This window comes from Eutrema salsugineum, unplaced genomic scaffold, assembly GCF_000478725.1.
Source record: "Eutrema salsugineum unplaced genomic scaffold, Eutsalg1_0 scaffold_13, whole genome shotgun sequence".
NCBI classification, from domain to species: Eukaryota; Viridiplantae; Streptophyta; class Magnoliopsida; order Brassicales; family Brassicaceae; genus Eutrema; species Eutrema salsugineum.
In genome coordinates, this window is record NW_006256885.1 from 3,168,159 (window position 1) to 3,182,046 (window position 13,888).

At 39.3% G+C, this 13,888-nt stretch overlaps 5 protein-coding genes across 9 annotated transcripts; 3 read left to right on the top strand and 2 right to left on the bottom strand.

The window, feature by feature from the left end:
• Positions 1-713: 713 nt before the first annotated feature.
• On the bottom strand, positions 714-2,024 carry LOC18024668 (uncharacterized protein At3g17950). 2 transcript variants are annotated; one of them, XM_006406606.2, is made up of 2 exons: positions 1,839-2,024; positions 714-1,414 (listed from the first exon to the last, which is right to left on the bottom strand). In XM_006406606.2, the coding sequence occupies exons 1-2, from the start codon at positions 1,914-1,916 to the stop codon at positions 860-862; spliced, it is 633 nt and encodes a 210-aa protein (XP_006406669.1). In that variant the 5' UTR covers positions 1,917-2,024; the 3' UTR covers positions 714-859. The 2 variants fall into 2 exon arrangements, with proteins under 2 accessions (XP_006406669.1, XP_024015195.1); XM_024159427.1 differs by having other exon boundaries at positions 714-1,407; positions 1,839-1,872.
• Positions 2,025-2,743: 719 nt separating this feature from the next.
• LOC18024669 (aldose 1-epimerase) lies at positions 2,744-4,711 on the top strand. The gene is made up of 5 exons (XM_006406607.2): positions 2,744-2,940; positions 3,063-3,112; positions 3,477-3,603; positions 3,688-3,795; positions 3,904-4,711. Exons 1-5 carry the CDS (start codon positions 2,820-2,822, stop codon positions 4,524-4,526), a joined length of 1,029 nt encoding a protein of 342 aa, XP_006406670.1. The 5' UTR covers positions 2,744-2,819; the 3' UTR covers positions 4,527-4,711.
• A 301-nt stretch (positions 4,712-5,012) lies between these two features.
• Positions 5,013-6,659, top strand: LOC18024670 (B3 domain-containing protein At5g25470). Of its 2 annotated transcripts, XM_024159792.1 has the most exons (4): positions 5,013-5,074; positions 5,194-5,303; positions 5,688-6,131; positions 6,274-6,659. In XM_024159792.1, exons 2-4 carry the CDS (start codon positions 5,220-5,222, stop codon positions 6,523-6,525), a joined length of 780 nt encoding a protein of 259 aa, XP_024015560.1. In that variant the 5' UTR covers positions 5,013-5,074; positions 5,194-5,219; the 3' UTR covers positions 6,526-6,659. The 2 variants fall into 2 exon arrangements, with proteins under 2 accessions (XP_024015560.1, XP_006406671.1); XM_006406608.2 differs by having other exon boundaries at positions 5,035-5,303.
• Positions 6,660-6,977: 318 nt separating this feature from the next.
• LOC18024671 lies at positions 6,978-8,255 on the top strand. Of its 2 annotated transcripts, none has more exons than XM_024159297.1 (5): positions 6,978-7,187; positions 7,301-7,452; positions 7,567-7,653; positions 7,742-7,900; positions 8,000-8,255. In XM_024159297.1, the coding sequence occupies exons 1-5, from the start codon at positions 7,091-7,093 to the stop codon at positions 8,078-8,080; spliced, it is 576 nt and encodes a 191-aa protein (XP_024015065.1). In that variant the 5' UTR covers positions 6,978-7,090; the 3' UTR covers positions 8,081-8,255. The 2 variants fall into 2 exon arrangements, with proteins under 2 accessions (XP_024015065.1, XP_006406673.1); XM_006406610.2 differs by having other exon boundaries at positions 6,979-7,187; positions 7,564-7,653.
• LOC18024673 lies at positions 8,154-13,612 on the bottom strand. 2 transcript variants are annotated; one of them, XM_006406609.2, is made up of 11 exons: positions 12,957-13,612; positions 12,575-12,832; positions 12,085-12,327; positions 11,826-11,975; positions 10,321-11,540; positions 10,000-10,073; positions 9,815-9,896; positions 9,610-9,735; positions 9,414-9,520; positions 8,722-8,879; positions 8,154-8,631 (listed from the first exon to the last, which is right to left on the bottom strand). In XM_006406609.2, the coding sequence occupies exons 1-11, from the start codon at positions 13,395-13,397 to the stop codon at positions 8,416-8,418; spliced, it is 3,075 nt and encodes a 1,024-aa protein (XP_006406672.1). In that variant the 5' UTR covers positions 13,398-13,612; the 3' UTR covers positions 8,154-8,415. The 2 variants fall into 2 exon arrangements, with proteins under 2 accessions (XP_006406672.1, XP_024015064.1); XM_024159296.1 differs by having other exon boundaries at positions 12,575-12,849; positions 12,957-13,251.
• Positions 13,613-13,888: the final 276 nt, after the last annotated feature.

Here is a 13,888-nt window from a genome sequence, read left to right on the forward strand (position 1 = left end):
ACTGTGGTATGAAATTGAATTGTAGTGAGGTTCTTATATAAAGATTAAATATTATTGGTTATTTCTTGATATATAAGGGAAACTGAATAAGAAACACAATTAAGAAATTTTGATGAATTACCTCAATAGATCCTTGAATAGTTTTCTCTCAATTAACCACTAATTACTGCTACTTTTTCCTTCTGTAACCCCACTTTTATTTTCTCAAGTGATATGGTCATCTATGCCTTCAATTTCTCCATTATCAATCATTTTTTCTGAAATAATTTAGGAGGGGTTATTGGGAGTTAGATTTATGAAGATTTTAGTTGATTTTAAAAATCATGAGATTTATCAAATTTTTAAGAGTTTTGTTGGATTTGTAAAATTTAGAGAGAGTTATATGGATTTAAACAATCTATTAAGAATTTTTTAATATGACAGATTTTGAGAATCCAAGGGATATAGATAGTATTTTGAGAATCATAATTTATGAATTAAATTATAAAGAATCATTATGCCAATAACACTATATTATAACAGAATCATAGAATCATTAAAATGCAGACTTTTTGAATAACAATGGATTTTGATTAGATTATAAAAATCATCAGATCAATAACAACTGATTTTTATAATTTCTAAATGAATAACAGAGGAATCTATTAAGAATGTAAAAATCCACAAACTAATAACTATAGAATCTTAAACTCTAAAACTCTAAAAATCTTGATTTACACCTCCTTAGGTGACTAAATATCATTTGTTGCTGGTATTGAACTGCACCCCATTTTTTCCACAAAACTATGATTTCGATTCTTAAAATATTGAATACACAATTTAAACAAAAAAAGATAAATAAGCACATGGACCGACGTATCTATCCTCCGCCTCCGCTACATATACCGGTTAAGGAAACCGGAAATCTACAAAGTCCCGTAGCCACCGGCGTACTTTCTCCGGCAACAATCTCAGCTGAAGCCGGAGGAAGAACCCTCCCATCGGCGAACAACCCCCGTTCCGTCAACGCCGGCTGCTGATTCCGGTAACGCGCCACCGCATCCTCAAGCTCCGCCTCGGCGGAGCCATAGACGGCTTCATCACCAAACCTCCGTTCAACCTCCAAATACTCTCCGAGCGATGACCGCCTACAATCTCCGGAGCCACGGTGCATCCCGTTCCCCGCGTCGTCGTCGTCTCGGCAAAAGCGCCACCACTTGCGGCGGCGATGCCTCTCAGCCGAAGTGGAAGGAGGACGCTTCCTCTGGTTATTGCGTCTTGCTGCGTTGGAGCTTGAAGCTCGTTGGATTGAGACAGAGGGTGACACGTGGCGGTGTGAAGAAGCTCTGAATGGCATCGGCATGGTTGCTGTGAAACTAAACCCCATAAGCGTTCCCAGTGTGATGCTTCTGTCATGGAAGAAGGATCCTGTTGACTAATTTCCTCATCACCAATAAAAAAAAACCCAATTAACACTTCAAAATAGTCAGATTTCCAATTTCGTTTTTAATCTTTCAAAAACGAACACTCCAAAAAATCATCTTTCTTTCCCACTTCCCAGTATCAAATTTATGGGTTAGTTGAATCACGGGGAAAGTATAAATTTTCACCTGAACATATCTCGGCAGAGATTTTGTTTTCTGGGTTCCGAGAAAAAAACAAATATTTGTTTCTGGGCAGCTCTAAAAACACAAACTTTGGAAGTTTAAATCCAGTTTCTAACTAAAAGATGATCTTTTTAAGCAGAAACATTTCTAGGTAGCACATGAAATTTCTGGGAAAATAAAAAAGATCAATCTGTGTGCTTAAGAGAACTAGAGAGAGATTCTCAACTAAAATATAAGATTCTGTAAACTGACCTCGGTATCAAGATCGGAGGAAGAGACGGAGGAGATGGTGGGAGAAGATGGCACCTGGTTATTGCGTGGATCTTGCATTTTTTGCTGTAATTCTTGGGCCCAAGGCGTTTGATGATGTTGGAGGGATGTGTCAAATGGAGTAAAGCGACGTCGGATCAGCGAGTTCGTAATGAGAGAAAAAGGAAAGTAGTATTTGCTTTGGTTGAATGAAATTGAAAGGTGAAGAAGGAGAAAGTGACAAATGATTTGCTTTTGGAAATGATTGTTCTTCTTTAAACTAAAGACCTCTTTGACATCTGTTACTCTATTTCTTCTATTCTTTCGATGGCTGAGCTTTGATATTTACAAATTTTTTTCAATTAATTATTTCTAGTTATGGGAAACTTTTTCGGTAACCTTTTGGATAAAAAAGCTGGTAAATGTTGGTTGGGAGCAAAAGTTGAAAATTTACGAAAAGAAATTACAAAACAAGCTTTTATAGGTTATATCGTTTTCTTCATAGGATACCTGAAAAAAGGTAGAGATAGATCTAAAATTCACGCGAAGACTGAGTTACGATAATGCATAGAGTTTTTTTTTTTTTTTTTCTTTAATTCTTCAGTTTATAGTTTGATACTTTGCTTATCAAATCTTTGTTTTTTTAGGTCGAAAGTCTATTAATCAAAATGTTAAATTTTTCCCCCATTTTTAATATCTTTATTTAACTGAAGTTGGTATCTTTTTGATTATATAAGTTGATTAAAAAGAGAGAAAAATATATTGAGAAATGCCCTAAAGGGACAAAAGGGTAAACAAAAGATAGAAGTTTTGGATGGGGATGACGTCAGCATTGATCTGTTACGAGATTACGATTCTGGTTTATATATGACACAACAAAACTGATCACTTGTCTCAAACATCTAAAATATCTAATCCATTAATCACTTTGCTTCACCTCCTCCTAATCTTAAGCCCTAATTGAACCAATCGAGCGTTTCTCTCATGGCGGATCAGAGCAGGAATACTTCTCCTGAGATATTCGAGCTCAACAATGGCACCATGCATGTCAAGATCTCAAATTATGGCGCCACAATCACCTCTTTGTCTGCCCCCGACAAGAACGGTTCGTTCTCTTCTCCCTTCCTGTGAGGATCTCCATTATATATGTTTCACTTTTCCTGAAAATCCCAATCAATCCTCTGATGATCGAGTTTTGTTTTTTCTTTATTTTTTATCAAATTGAAGGGAAATTGGCTGATGTAGTTCTCGGATTCGACTCGGTGGATCCATATGTGGTAATCTCTCTCAAATTTCACCTAATTCTTTGATTGATCTCGACACATATTTCATTGGATCTGATCAATGCCTCCGGGTGCATCTGATTTCAATTAAACTATCACCAATGTGATTTCTGTTGTCTGAATTGGTGAATAGAGTACTTATTAGCATCAACACATGTGTCTATGCATAGTATCTGAATCATATTGTTAATAACTCTATATGCTCAGTTCTCTCTTGTGGTATGACTTGTGTGCTTAATAGTAATATTTTTGATAAAATATCTGCTGTGACATCAAAGTAATTTGGATTTTGTGATAGTGGTAATGAAAATTTGTGTTTATTAATGAATCTGAATATATATGATAATGATTGTTACAGAAAGGCCTTGCACCTTACTTTGGATGCATAGTTGGCCGTGTGGCAAATCGGATCAAAGAGGGAAAATTTACTCTGAATGGAGTTGACTACACTCTGCCCATCAACAAGCCTCCCAATAGCCTCCACGGTATATAACGACCCCTCTTCTGTATATATTTCTCGAATTTTTAATCGGATGTAAAACATAATAAAATGTTACTCTATAATGCAGGTGGTAACAAGGGTTTCGACAAGAAAACATGGGAAGTTGCAGGGCACAAGAAAGACGGCGAAAAACCATTCATCATTTTCAAATATCACAGCGACGATGGAGAAGAAGGTCCCTAACATTACATTTCCCTTTTTAAGTCTTTCAAATTTCTTATATATATATATGGTTTGGATTAGCTAAGTACTAAAATATAATGTGTATGGTCCTATTTTACAGGTTATCCAGGAGCAGTTTCTGTCACAGCTACATACACGCTCACGTCAGCCACGACCATGAGACTTGACATGGAGGCAGTTCCGAAAAACAAAGACACTCCGATCAGCTTAGCACAGCACACATACTGGAACTTGGCAGGTCATGACTCTGGAAACATTCTTGACCATAGCATCCAGATTTGGGGGTCTCATATTACACCGGTGGATCAATACACAGTGCCTACGGGAGAGATTTTGCCTGTAAAGGGAACTCCTTTCGATTTCACGGAGGAGAAACGGATAGGCGAGTCTATAGGAGAAGTGGGACTCGGATATGATCACAACTACGTGTTGGACTGTCCTGACAAGGAGAAGGATGGGCTTAAACACGCAGCGAAGCTGAGAGACGGTGCAAGCTCGAGGGTGTTGAACTTGTGGACCAATGTACCGGGAATGCAGTTTTATACAGGGAACTATGTGAATGGAGTGGTTGGGAAAGGAAACGCGGTTTATGGGAAGCATGCGGGTGTGTGCCTTGAGACGCAGGGTTTCCCGAACGCGATTAACCAGTCGAATTTTCCGTCTGTTGTGGTTAAGGCTGGTGACAAGTACCAGCACACGATGCTGTTTGAGTTTTCGGCTTGAGTGAGTGAAGCTGGTGGTTTTAGATGGACTTTTAGGTGATATATAGATGAACTGGAATAAAGAACCGGTTCATAGAACCGGAAAGGGATTGATTTTAAGTTTTTTTTTTTTTTTTTTTTTATCTTTTGCTCGTTGTGGCGGGGAACAATAAACTGAACCGGATATTGATTACTTTTAGTTTTTTGAAAAATAAAATCTATTTTATTCGCCAATGCGAGATTCGTCAAATAATTTACCAACTAGCAAAATATGTGGAATGTTAAACGAAACGCAAAAACTTTAGGGTTTGCCGCATTTTCTTTTCTGTTTGCTTCAAGCAGAGTTGTGAATTGTGGCATCTTTGGCCAAAAGAAAACGCAAGAAAAGAAGCTTACGAAATACGACTCTTGAGAGGATAGGGGCATTTTGGTAGTTTCAAACTAACTCTCAGAGACTGCTAGTATCATAAATACTCAGTGTGTATTATGCATTAATCAAAATCTCTAATTCAATTTCGTGTCACCTGCTTTTATCCAAAGACACGACGAGCAAGGTGAAGTAACAACTAAGTAAGGCGAAATAACGCAATTTTTTTTTTTTTAAATGTTTGGATCTCTTGGCTCAATCTACTGTCGCTTCGATTGTCTTTTATCACATTCAATTTATCTCCACAAAACCCTAATTTCAGAACCGATCCCGCTTTGAAGAGAAAACATGTTGCCCAAGAGTGAGAACCAAAGCAAGCCTAGCTTCTCCAAGTCTCTGTCTCTAGGACAAAATTGGAAATCTAAATCCATGGTAACTCTCTCTCTGCTCTGATTTTTCTCTGTATCTAGTTTAGCCTAAACATGTGTTCTGTCGAATTAGCTTCTTCTCTTTGCTCTTCTAGATGATTGTAACCACGGTTGTAGTTCTTGCATGGTTAATATACCCCTTTTATGTACAATATTACTTGGCATTTGCTTTTCTTAACTCATGTTTCTGCTGGTGTTGGTCAACTTGGTTTTAGTCCTTTTTATTATAGCTTTTGCTCTGCATTGCTTGACCTACAAACCAAGTTTTTGAGCTCCGGTTTTGCTGCTTCTGTGTGTTTTCCCTTTGGAAATTAATAAGCTTTTTAAGTGTTCTCATGTTTTCTCTTCTAATGTCAGTATTGTTTCTTGTTGTCAACTGTTTCTAAAGAGGATGATTCCGGAAGAGTTTGTGAGAAGCATTAAGCACAGGTTGGTGTTTAGTGTTCATTGGGGTAATTCCTGGCAACTCTGGCTCCAGGGGGACAAGAAAGGTCTGTTTATGGTAAAAGAAGATTGGGATGAGTTTGTGGATGACAACCTTTTAGGTCCAGATGATACCTTGCTCTTCACACACCAAGACACCATGCATTTTCAAGTGCGTATCTTCAAGAAAGATGGGAAAGAGATCAACTCCGTACCTCTTGAAGTTGAAACTGGAACTGAACCGTTTCATCCTAAGCCCCGAAACTCTCTCCAGGAGGCAACCCCTGGTAAAAGAAGACCTGGTCGAGCGGGAAAGAATTGTTCTGATGTCGAAAACCTCAAGAGATACCTCGTAAATCCTCAAAACCCTTTCTTTAAGAAGACGCTGACGAAAACCAACCATATTCTGGTAATACTAGTATAGTAGCATTTTCAGTTTCTTTGCATACTCGGGTTTTTAACTAGTCAAAATTTTTTTTTCAGTAGATGCTGTCTGTTGCCTTTTAAAGCTAAAGAGTCTGTCTTTTTTTTTTCCATGTCTGTGCAAGTAGTATGTGAGCTCTTGGGTGATTGAAAAGTATGGCTTGGAGTTTGCTCCCCATAATTCCGAAATGTATTTCCATCTTCCTCATGGAACAAAACACAAGGGCTTCACCAAGTTTTACGGCCGTTCACATGGTTTCAATGGCTGGGAGGAAGTATCTGAAAGGTACAACCTGAAAGTAGGAGACTCTGTAGTTTGTGAACTTGAACTCTCAGGAGGAGTGGTTGCGGCTGTTAGAGTGCATTTCCTCAATGAATGATGATGAGACGACGACTCTAGTCTCCCTTTTTTTATTCTGACTCTAGTAGAACTAGTCAGGTTTTTAGCAACTTACTCTTCTAATGCTAAATGTGACCCTTATGTAGATGTGACCTTTATGTTGGTTTAACAAACTTCCAGTGCTAAACTTCTTATTCTTAATCTTCTTTTGCTTTGGTCTTAGTCTTACAAAACATATTTCGAGTCGAATCTCATTGCCTTGAGGAAACTGAGTAGAAATGGAAACCCTGTTCTTGGATAAACAATTGACTGTTCTTTAACAATAGTATTAAGGATCTTATGTTTGTCCTGAGAACAACGTAAGCACTTCATCTTTCTTATATACAGTAAGAAGAATGGGAAATATCTAAGCTCTGAAAAAAAAAATATATATATCTAAGCAGGAAACACGCGCCTCACGTGCGTCCCAGAAGCAAGCAATAACCCCAACGCGCGCGTGAAATATCAACCACCCATCTCTCTCTAATCTCTTCGTCCCATTTCTGTTTCATTTTTCTTTGTTTTCACATTTAAACCACATTCCTGCTTCTGGGTTACACACAGAAATGGCTTCTCTACCGTACGGAGTCTCGAATCTATGCAGAAGCCAAGAGGTTCCATCTGCAGCTCTACAAATTCGTCCGATTCGGCGTCAAATACCAGGTTTTGTCTTCTCAGCAATCGACGAATCTCCCCAATCGTGTTTCGACAAAGTAATCACATGATTTAGCTGAAAGCAATGATAAAGACTCTTGAATTTTGTTGAGATGATGCAGGAGGATTCAGAGCTGCGAAGAAATTTTCATATAGATTCGAGGGACATGGATTGTCATCATCAGTAGAAAGGAGGGATAAGAAACAAAGAATGAGATGTACAGTGAGCTCAAACTCTACTGAAACTGAAGAGGATTCTGCCACAAAGACCAAGGTGGTCTCATCTCCGTCTCTTTCATTCAATTTTACATCATCATCATCATCATAGATTCTTAGTTCATGTCCTGAAGCAAACTCTGTTGTGTAACAATTTGGTTGGTTGCAGAAGACGCCGTTTGGATACTCGAGGAAGGATGTTCTGTTGATTGGAGTGGGAGTGACCGCACTTGGAATCGGGCTAGAGAGTGGACTTGAGGTAATTCATTCTCAAGAAGCGAATCCATGAATGTTCTTTTCTTTTCTTTTTCTCAGCACCTTTTTGTTATCTTGAAAATTGTGGGCAGTATGTGGGAGTAGATCCGTTGCAAGCAGGTAATGCTGTACAGCTGATACTGGTTTTAGGCTTGACATTGGGTTGGATATCGACTTACATCTTTAGAGTCGGTAACAAGGAGATGACTTATGCTCAGCAACTTCGTGACTACGAGTCCCAAGTCATGCAGGTTCGTGCTTTCTCTTGACGATTTTAGCTCTTGTACTTGGGGTTTGTTTGTTCATGTGCTTTATACCTCCTAACACATGGTTGGTTTGGTAATGCACAGAAACGGTTGGAGAGCTTATCGGAGGCGGAGTTAGAGGCTTTGATGGAACAGGTTGATGAAGAGAAGAGACAGGTTGAGTAGATTCTCCTCCATTGTTCCATCACCTGCAAAATTAGTAAAAGAAGAATCACAGCACAGGTTTTCTAAGTAGTAGTTTTTTCAGAAAATATTTTGATTTTCTTTCTTGTTCCTCATGTGGGTTGTATGATTCACAAAAAAATACAAATCAAAGAATATGTTGAAACGGTTGAAGGAATCAGTCTATCAGACTCGACTCGGAGCACACCACAATACCCCAAAGGGCTTTATACAAGATATGAATCAAAACACATGGAACAAATTGAATTAAATGAATATGAAGTTATGAACATTATGCACAAGGTTTCTTTTTCTTTCTAAAAAGGAACTTTCACGACTTATATCTGACTCAAATGCCTTACGAGCAACGGCAGTTCTGGAGAATCCGGGTGAAGTCCTTTGACTAGAGCCACAAATTTGAGTATGCAGTCGATGCTGAAAAATTTGAGCTTCCATGTTGTTGAATTCGCTGTTCTGTTTGGTCTGGTTTGAGATGTGGAATTTGTCTGCTTGATCTTCAGTGACAAGCATGGGCTTCCTCGAGATTCAATAACCTGGAAGATATTCAAGTTTGTACATCAAAAACAGAAGGGGGAAAAAACATTACATAGTGAGAGCAAAAGGCAAGCAAGAATAATAGTTACCATCTCAAAAATGTCAGAGATGGAGCAGCTTGAGTCAAGTGAGAAATATGGAGCAGAAGAACCATCCGTTGGCAGAGAACTCAGCTGCCTGAAGTCTTCAATGCATACGAAAAGATGTGCACTCGCCACAAATATTGACCGTGGAAGCCATGACACCTCTGCCACAATTTAATAGCCCAAAATGGTCAGTGTTGACACAGCTAGTAAATGAATCAGTGGTGTAAATGGTCAGTGTTGACACGACTTGTATTGGATTTTACTTATAAGCTAGTGAAAACCTCTTAACATAGATAAACCATTTTTAATTCGATAAATTTACACAAAAATGCTTCATATTGTGCATCTAATCCGCATATTTATGTGAAATAGGAGACTCCGAATGATTCTGTTCCTAGAAACTGAATTTATTATAGTAGGACATCCCATTATTGAATTTATATGAGTAGCGCGGACTAGCCCCAAACCCTGAGATTTGCGGCATGCAGGGAAGATACTTCGCAGATATGTCATCTATTAGCTCGATACAAAAATCTAATAGCATATACTATATTGTGAATGTGAGATTACACACTATCATGAGCTATATTGATTTGGTCTAACAACTATCTAGACAAATTCATGGGTATGTCACTGTCATGTCTTACTTCCTTCAGGGGAATCTTTGGAATGTATGCGGGAACGGATATACATACCTCCAAGAGTGCTGCTCTGAAAATGGAGAACACTATATTGGAATATACTCAGCTTCAAACCACTACATATTTCTTTCTTAAAAAATTCCACTTGAATACTCTCCAAACTGCCATTTAAGTTTTAATACATGTCAAATGAGAAAACGGAAGAAGCAGAATAGTAAAAGAGCTGACGAAAAAGTTGATGATAGCTCACCTTCCCAAAGAACATTCAGATTCTGCAGCCTGAGAATCCAAGACTTTAATGATGTTGAGTAAAGTTGTTGTTTTTGCGATGCTCTCCGTTATGAAAACGTACTCTGTGTCCTCCTTAAAGCGTAGCCTAAACGAGAAGGAAAGAGAGAGGTTAGGGACATAGAGACAGAATCAAGTTTAAAATCGGAACCAGAAAGAAGACTAACCTCACAACCTGAAGTCCTAGACCAACTGAGACATCTTGTATATCATCAATTGCATGCGAACACAATAAACTTAAATTGCTCTCTGCAGACAACAGGGGTCAAGGAAAAGTGAATCAACATCAACAGAGCACATAATATTCATACATAAAGAATAAAAGAGGAAGATGGGGGAAAATCAGTCTAACCTTGTGAATCAGTAGAAACACCCACGAGCAGCACATACAGTTTTTCTTGGCTACTCAACAGCAACACTACTTCCCTGCATTTATAGAGTACTGTCAGGGGGAAAAGAAGAGACACCAGACCATTTCATCGACCAGGCTACATTTTCAAAATGAATATGAGGAAACCCTATCAGTACTAGAGAAGCAATATGTACGCAACCTCAGTGACTTTTTTTTACTCGGCAAGTCCCTATTAAGTATCTTAAGTCTTTAACTACGGAGAAGGGACTCACATTACTTTCTTTCACCTAGAACTACAAAAATAAAGGGAACAAAACTTACCGTTGCGTGTGGGTAGATTCTTGCTGTAGTATACAATCACAACTAACGTAAATCCTACAACTCTCGTCAACGCTGGAATCTGACAGTGTCGTTGTAAAATACTCCTCCACTAAACCACCTATTACTTCAAGGGATTTTTCAGCTCCCAAAAATCTAGTAACGCTCTTACTATTACAACCCGTAGTCAATGAACCTTCTTGCAAACGATCAGAAACACACCCATTTTCATCAGAATCACTGATATCTGCATCACTCCTATGAGATGCTTCTCCATTATTTATGAATCTATTCTCCTCCAGTAGAGAAACAACTCTTTTTTTAGCCTTCCTCTTGCTTTTCCTTTTGTCAAACCAATGGTAAATCTGGTTAACACCGGAAGCAAGCTCACTATTATGTAGTCCAGAAAGAAAATTAGTGGTCTTTGCTTTGAACGAATCATCTATCCTCCAAGTCTTAATGATACTACTCTTCTCTGGTTGAGAATCAACCAAGCTTGTGCCATTTTTAGCAGATCCCAGTATCTCCTCCCTGGGTCTATTCCCATTCAGATGATCCATCAACATATCTTGTTCAGGATTTGATTCCTCAGAATCAAAATTTTCATTTTCACTGCAGCTGCTCGTGCTATCAGACGATGCTACTGAATACGAATCTGCTGATAGCTGCAAGATTTCTTCCACCAGGTTATGGCGTCGGTTTAAGACATCCTTTTGATAATGAGGGGGTGATCGCATATATTTTGAGGGTGAAAATGATCCTGTCATATCCTGAGTAGCATCCAATGTTGAAATGTTTCCATTTTCATCTGGCTTCTCATCAAGAAGAAATGCCTGATCCTTCTGATTTAGATCTGTAATTTGGAAACCTGGCAAAGGCCTTGGTGGATATCTCAATGTTTCATCATGATGCTTCGGGCTTTTCCTATTCTTTGTGTAGTACTTCTTCTCTGAATCAAAACTCCAGGAGTCTTTTCTGTCATCGAGAAAATCCTCTGACGGATGATCCATCCACTCCTTAAACTCTCGCAGCCAAAGAACTGAACGTTCTTTTTTCAACTGCTCAACTTTGCTTATTAAACCAAAGATATCAGCTTCATGATCGGACTTGATATTCCCCTCTTTGCTTTGAGTCTCGGGTTCACATGAAGCAGACTCTTGATCAGAATTCACATAGGTGCTATCTTCATCACTATCAATAGACGCGAGCCTGTAGATTTTTGTCTGTGAAAGGAAAAAAGAAGACGCTAATAAGCTTTCAGTAATTATTAACACCACAACATAAACCAAGAAAATAAATCTCTGAAAAAGCACAGAGAGAAGCTGCCTATAGAGTGATGTGCATATTCACAATGCCTTTCAAAAAGCCGTACCATACTACAACTGCGTAATTGGTTTTGATATATTCTAAAGTTTTTCATGCTTAAGGGTTTGTCAAGCTGGAGAAATGGGCACTAGAGCCACGAGCAGATTATAAAAGATGAAAGTAATGAACTTTCTGCCAATTACCTTTTTTCTATTACGGCTTCCTTCGTCATCAGCTTCCTCTCTAGCTGGAGAATAGAACCCATAGCTGGCAGGCTGACTTTTCCTACGTGTTACAACAACCTGCCTCTTCCAAAATTCTCTATTCCCAATGTGTTTGCCATCTAGCTTCAACTGAAAAGCCGCACAGATAGGGAGAAGCATTTTTAGATCAAGCAGAAACTTAAATGGCGCAAATTCTGCTTTTTCAACAAGATTCTATAGTCTCTAAAACAAAACTTACATCATTTGGAAGAGCAACGTAGCTGAGGACATGTGCCCTGTACCATCGAGCACAACAAATTGGATTTCCTTCCAGCCACAGGTCTGTCAAGAATGAAAGACTCCCAAGAAACTCCAATTCTGAAAAGTTGGAAATAATATTGAAGGAAACATCAAGGCCTTCAAGTGACTTCAAATTTTCAATCCCACGCAATGTAGTTAGCGCGTTGTTCCTCAGAACAAGTTTAACAAGGTGACATGATACCTGCATAGTCCAAAAAATAGGTGTATGGGTCCCTAGGGTAAAACCTGAATACTTTTCTTCAGCACAGAAACTCGAAGTGTTCTTCTTCTATCTATGTGATTTCAAAAACTAAGCCATAGTATTTCTAGAACCATCAAGAGTAGCTAAACGGGTTCGAAAGATAGTAACTAACAAACGCAAATGTTAAGCAACTTGCAGATCGAAAGAAATCTACAGATGGACATGAATAAAAGCTGAGGTTCCCTACCTCACTCAAGTGAGAGATTTTTCTAAGTTGATTGAAACCCAGATCAAGGTGTTTCAACTTGGAACATCTCCGAAGATTATCCACCTTTGCAAACTTGTTCCGACTCAGATCAAGCGACTCAACAGCTGGGAGAAGTTGCAACGACTCATCCATGAGCAGGAGACGGTTGCAAGCGCATGAAACGAAAGCCAACTTATTCCACTGTGGTGAATCCTTAATTTCAGCGATTCTACTCGCAAAGACATGCCGCAACGCATCCTACATTTAGCGGAGACCTGGAAAAGATTAGTCAGGGACTTCCAAAAAGATTCAAAGCAAAAATGCAATAAACCAAGGAAACACACACACACACACACAAAAGAAGAAGAAGAGGAAAACTCACAGTGGAATTGTGGCAGATCATCTTCTCCAAGGTGTGCCTGAGTTCGAGCAATCCCTTGGCAGACGAAGTGGACAAATCACACCCACGGAGTTCCAAGACCTTAAGCCTGGAAAAGGGAAGGAGAGAGAGAGGCGTAGGATCACGGGCCGGGGAGGGAAGCGACGAAACGACCTTGAGAGAAGGGAGGAGGCGGAGGATACGTCGGAGCTGCTCGAGAGCGCGGTAATCTCCGATGTCAGAGACGTAGGCGCGGAGATAGTCAACGGGAGCTCCGGAAAGCATTCGCTCGAGCTCGAGGAGAGATTCGAGACGGAGATGAACGTAGTGAAGGCCCGCGGGATTGAGCTTGAGAACATCGGTCCCATCGATAAGCGATTCAGCCTTGTCTTCAAGGAACTTCTCAAGATTCTCCAAATACCGATCTCCCGTCACGATCGCCATGAGAATCGTGGAGGAGAGGTTAGGGATTTAATACCGAAACGAAAACGCGCGAACCGTCGCGGGAGAAAGAGGAGGGGTTGGGAGTCAAAAATGTTTGGGATGGGTAAATGGAGAAACTGCCATGGCCGATGCGCAGAGAGAGAGAGGGAGATGATTGGAGAAGAACAGGCGAATAGGAAACAGCGAGGATGATTCTCTCTTCTCTCTCTGTTAAACAACCTGAGACAAGACTGATTGAAACACCTGGCCTCCATGCCCTTAATCAAATCATTAATAAGTACAATGCAATTTGCTTTGGGCAATTACTTACTCACTAATCATTGATTACGTAATTTTAAAACACGGTTTCACATTCATTTGCTGACAAAGGAAAAATATTTTACTGGTGTAACTTGTAAGTGTTAAAAAGTGTAGTCAGTTCACAATAAAATTATTTCCTTTTTTATAACAAGAGAAGACGATAATACTCATGAAAACCTCATTTGAATTCA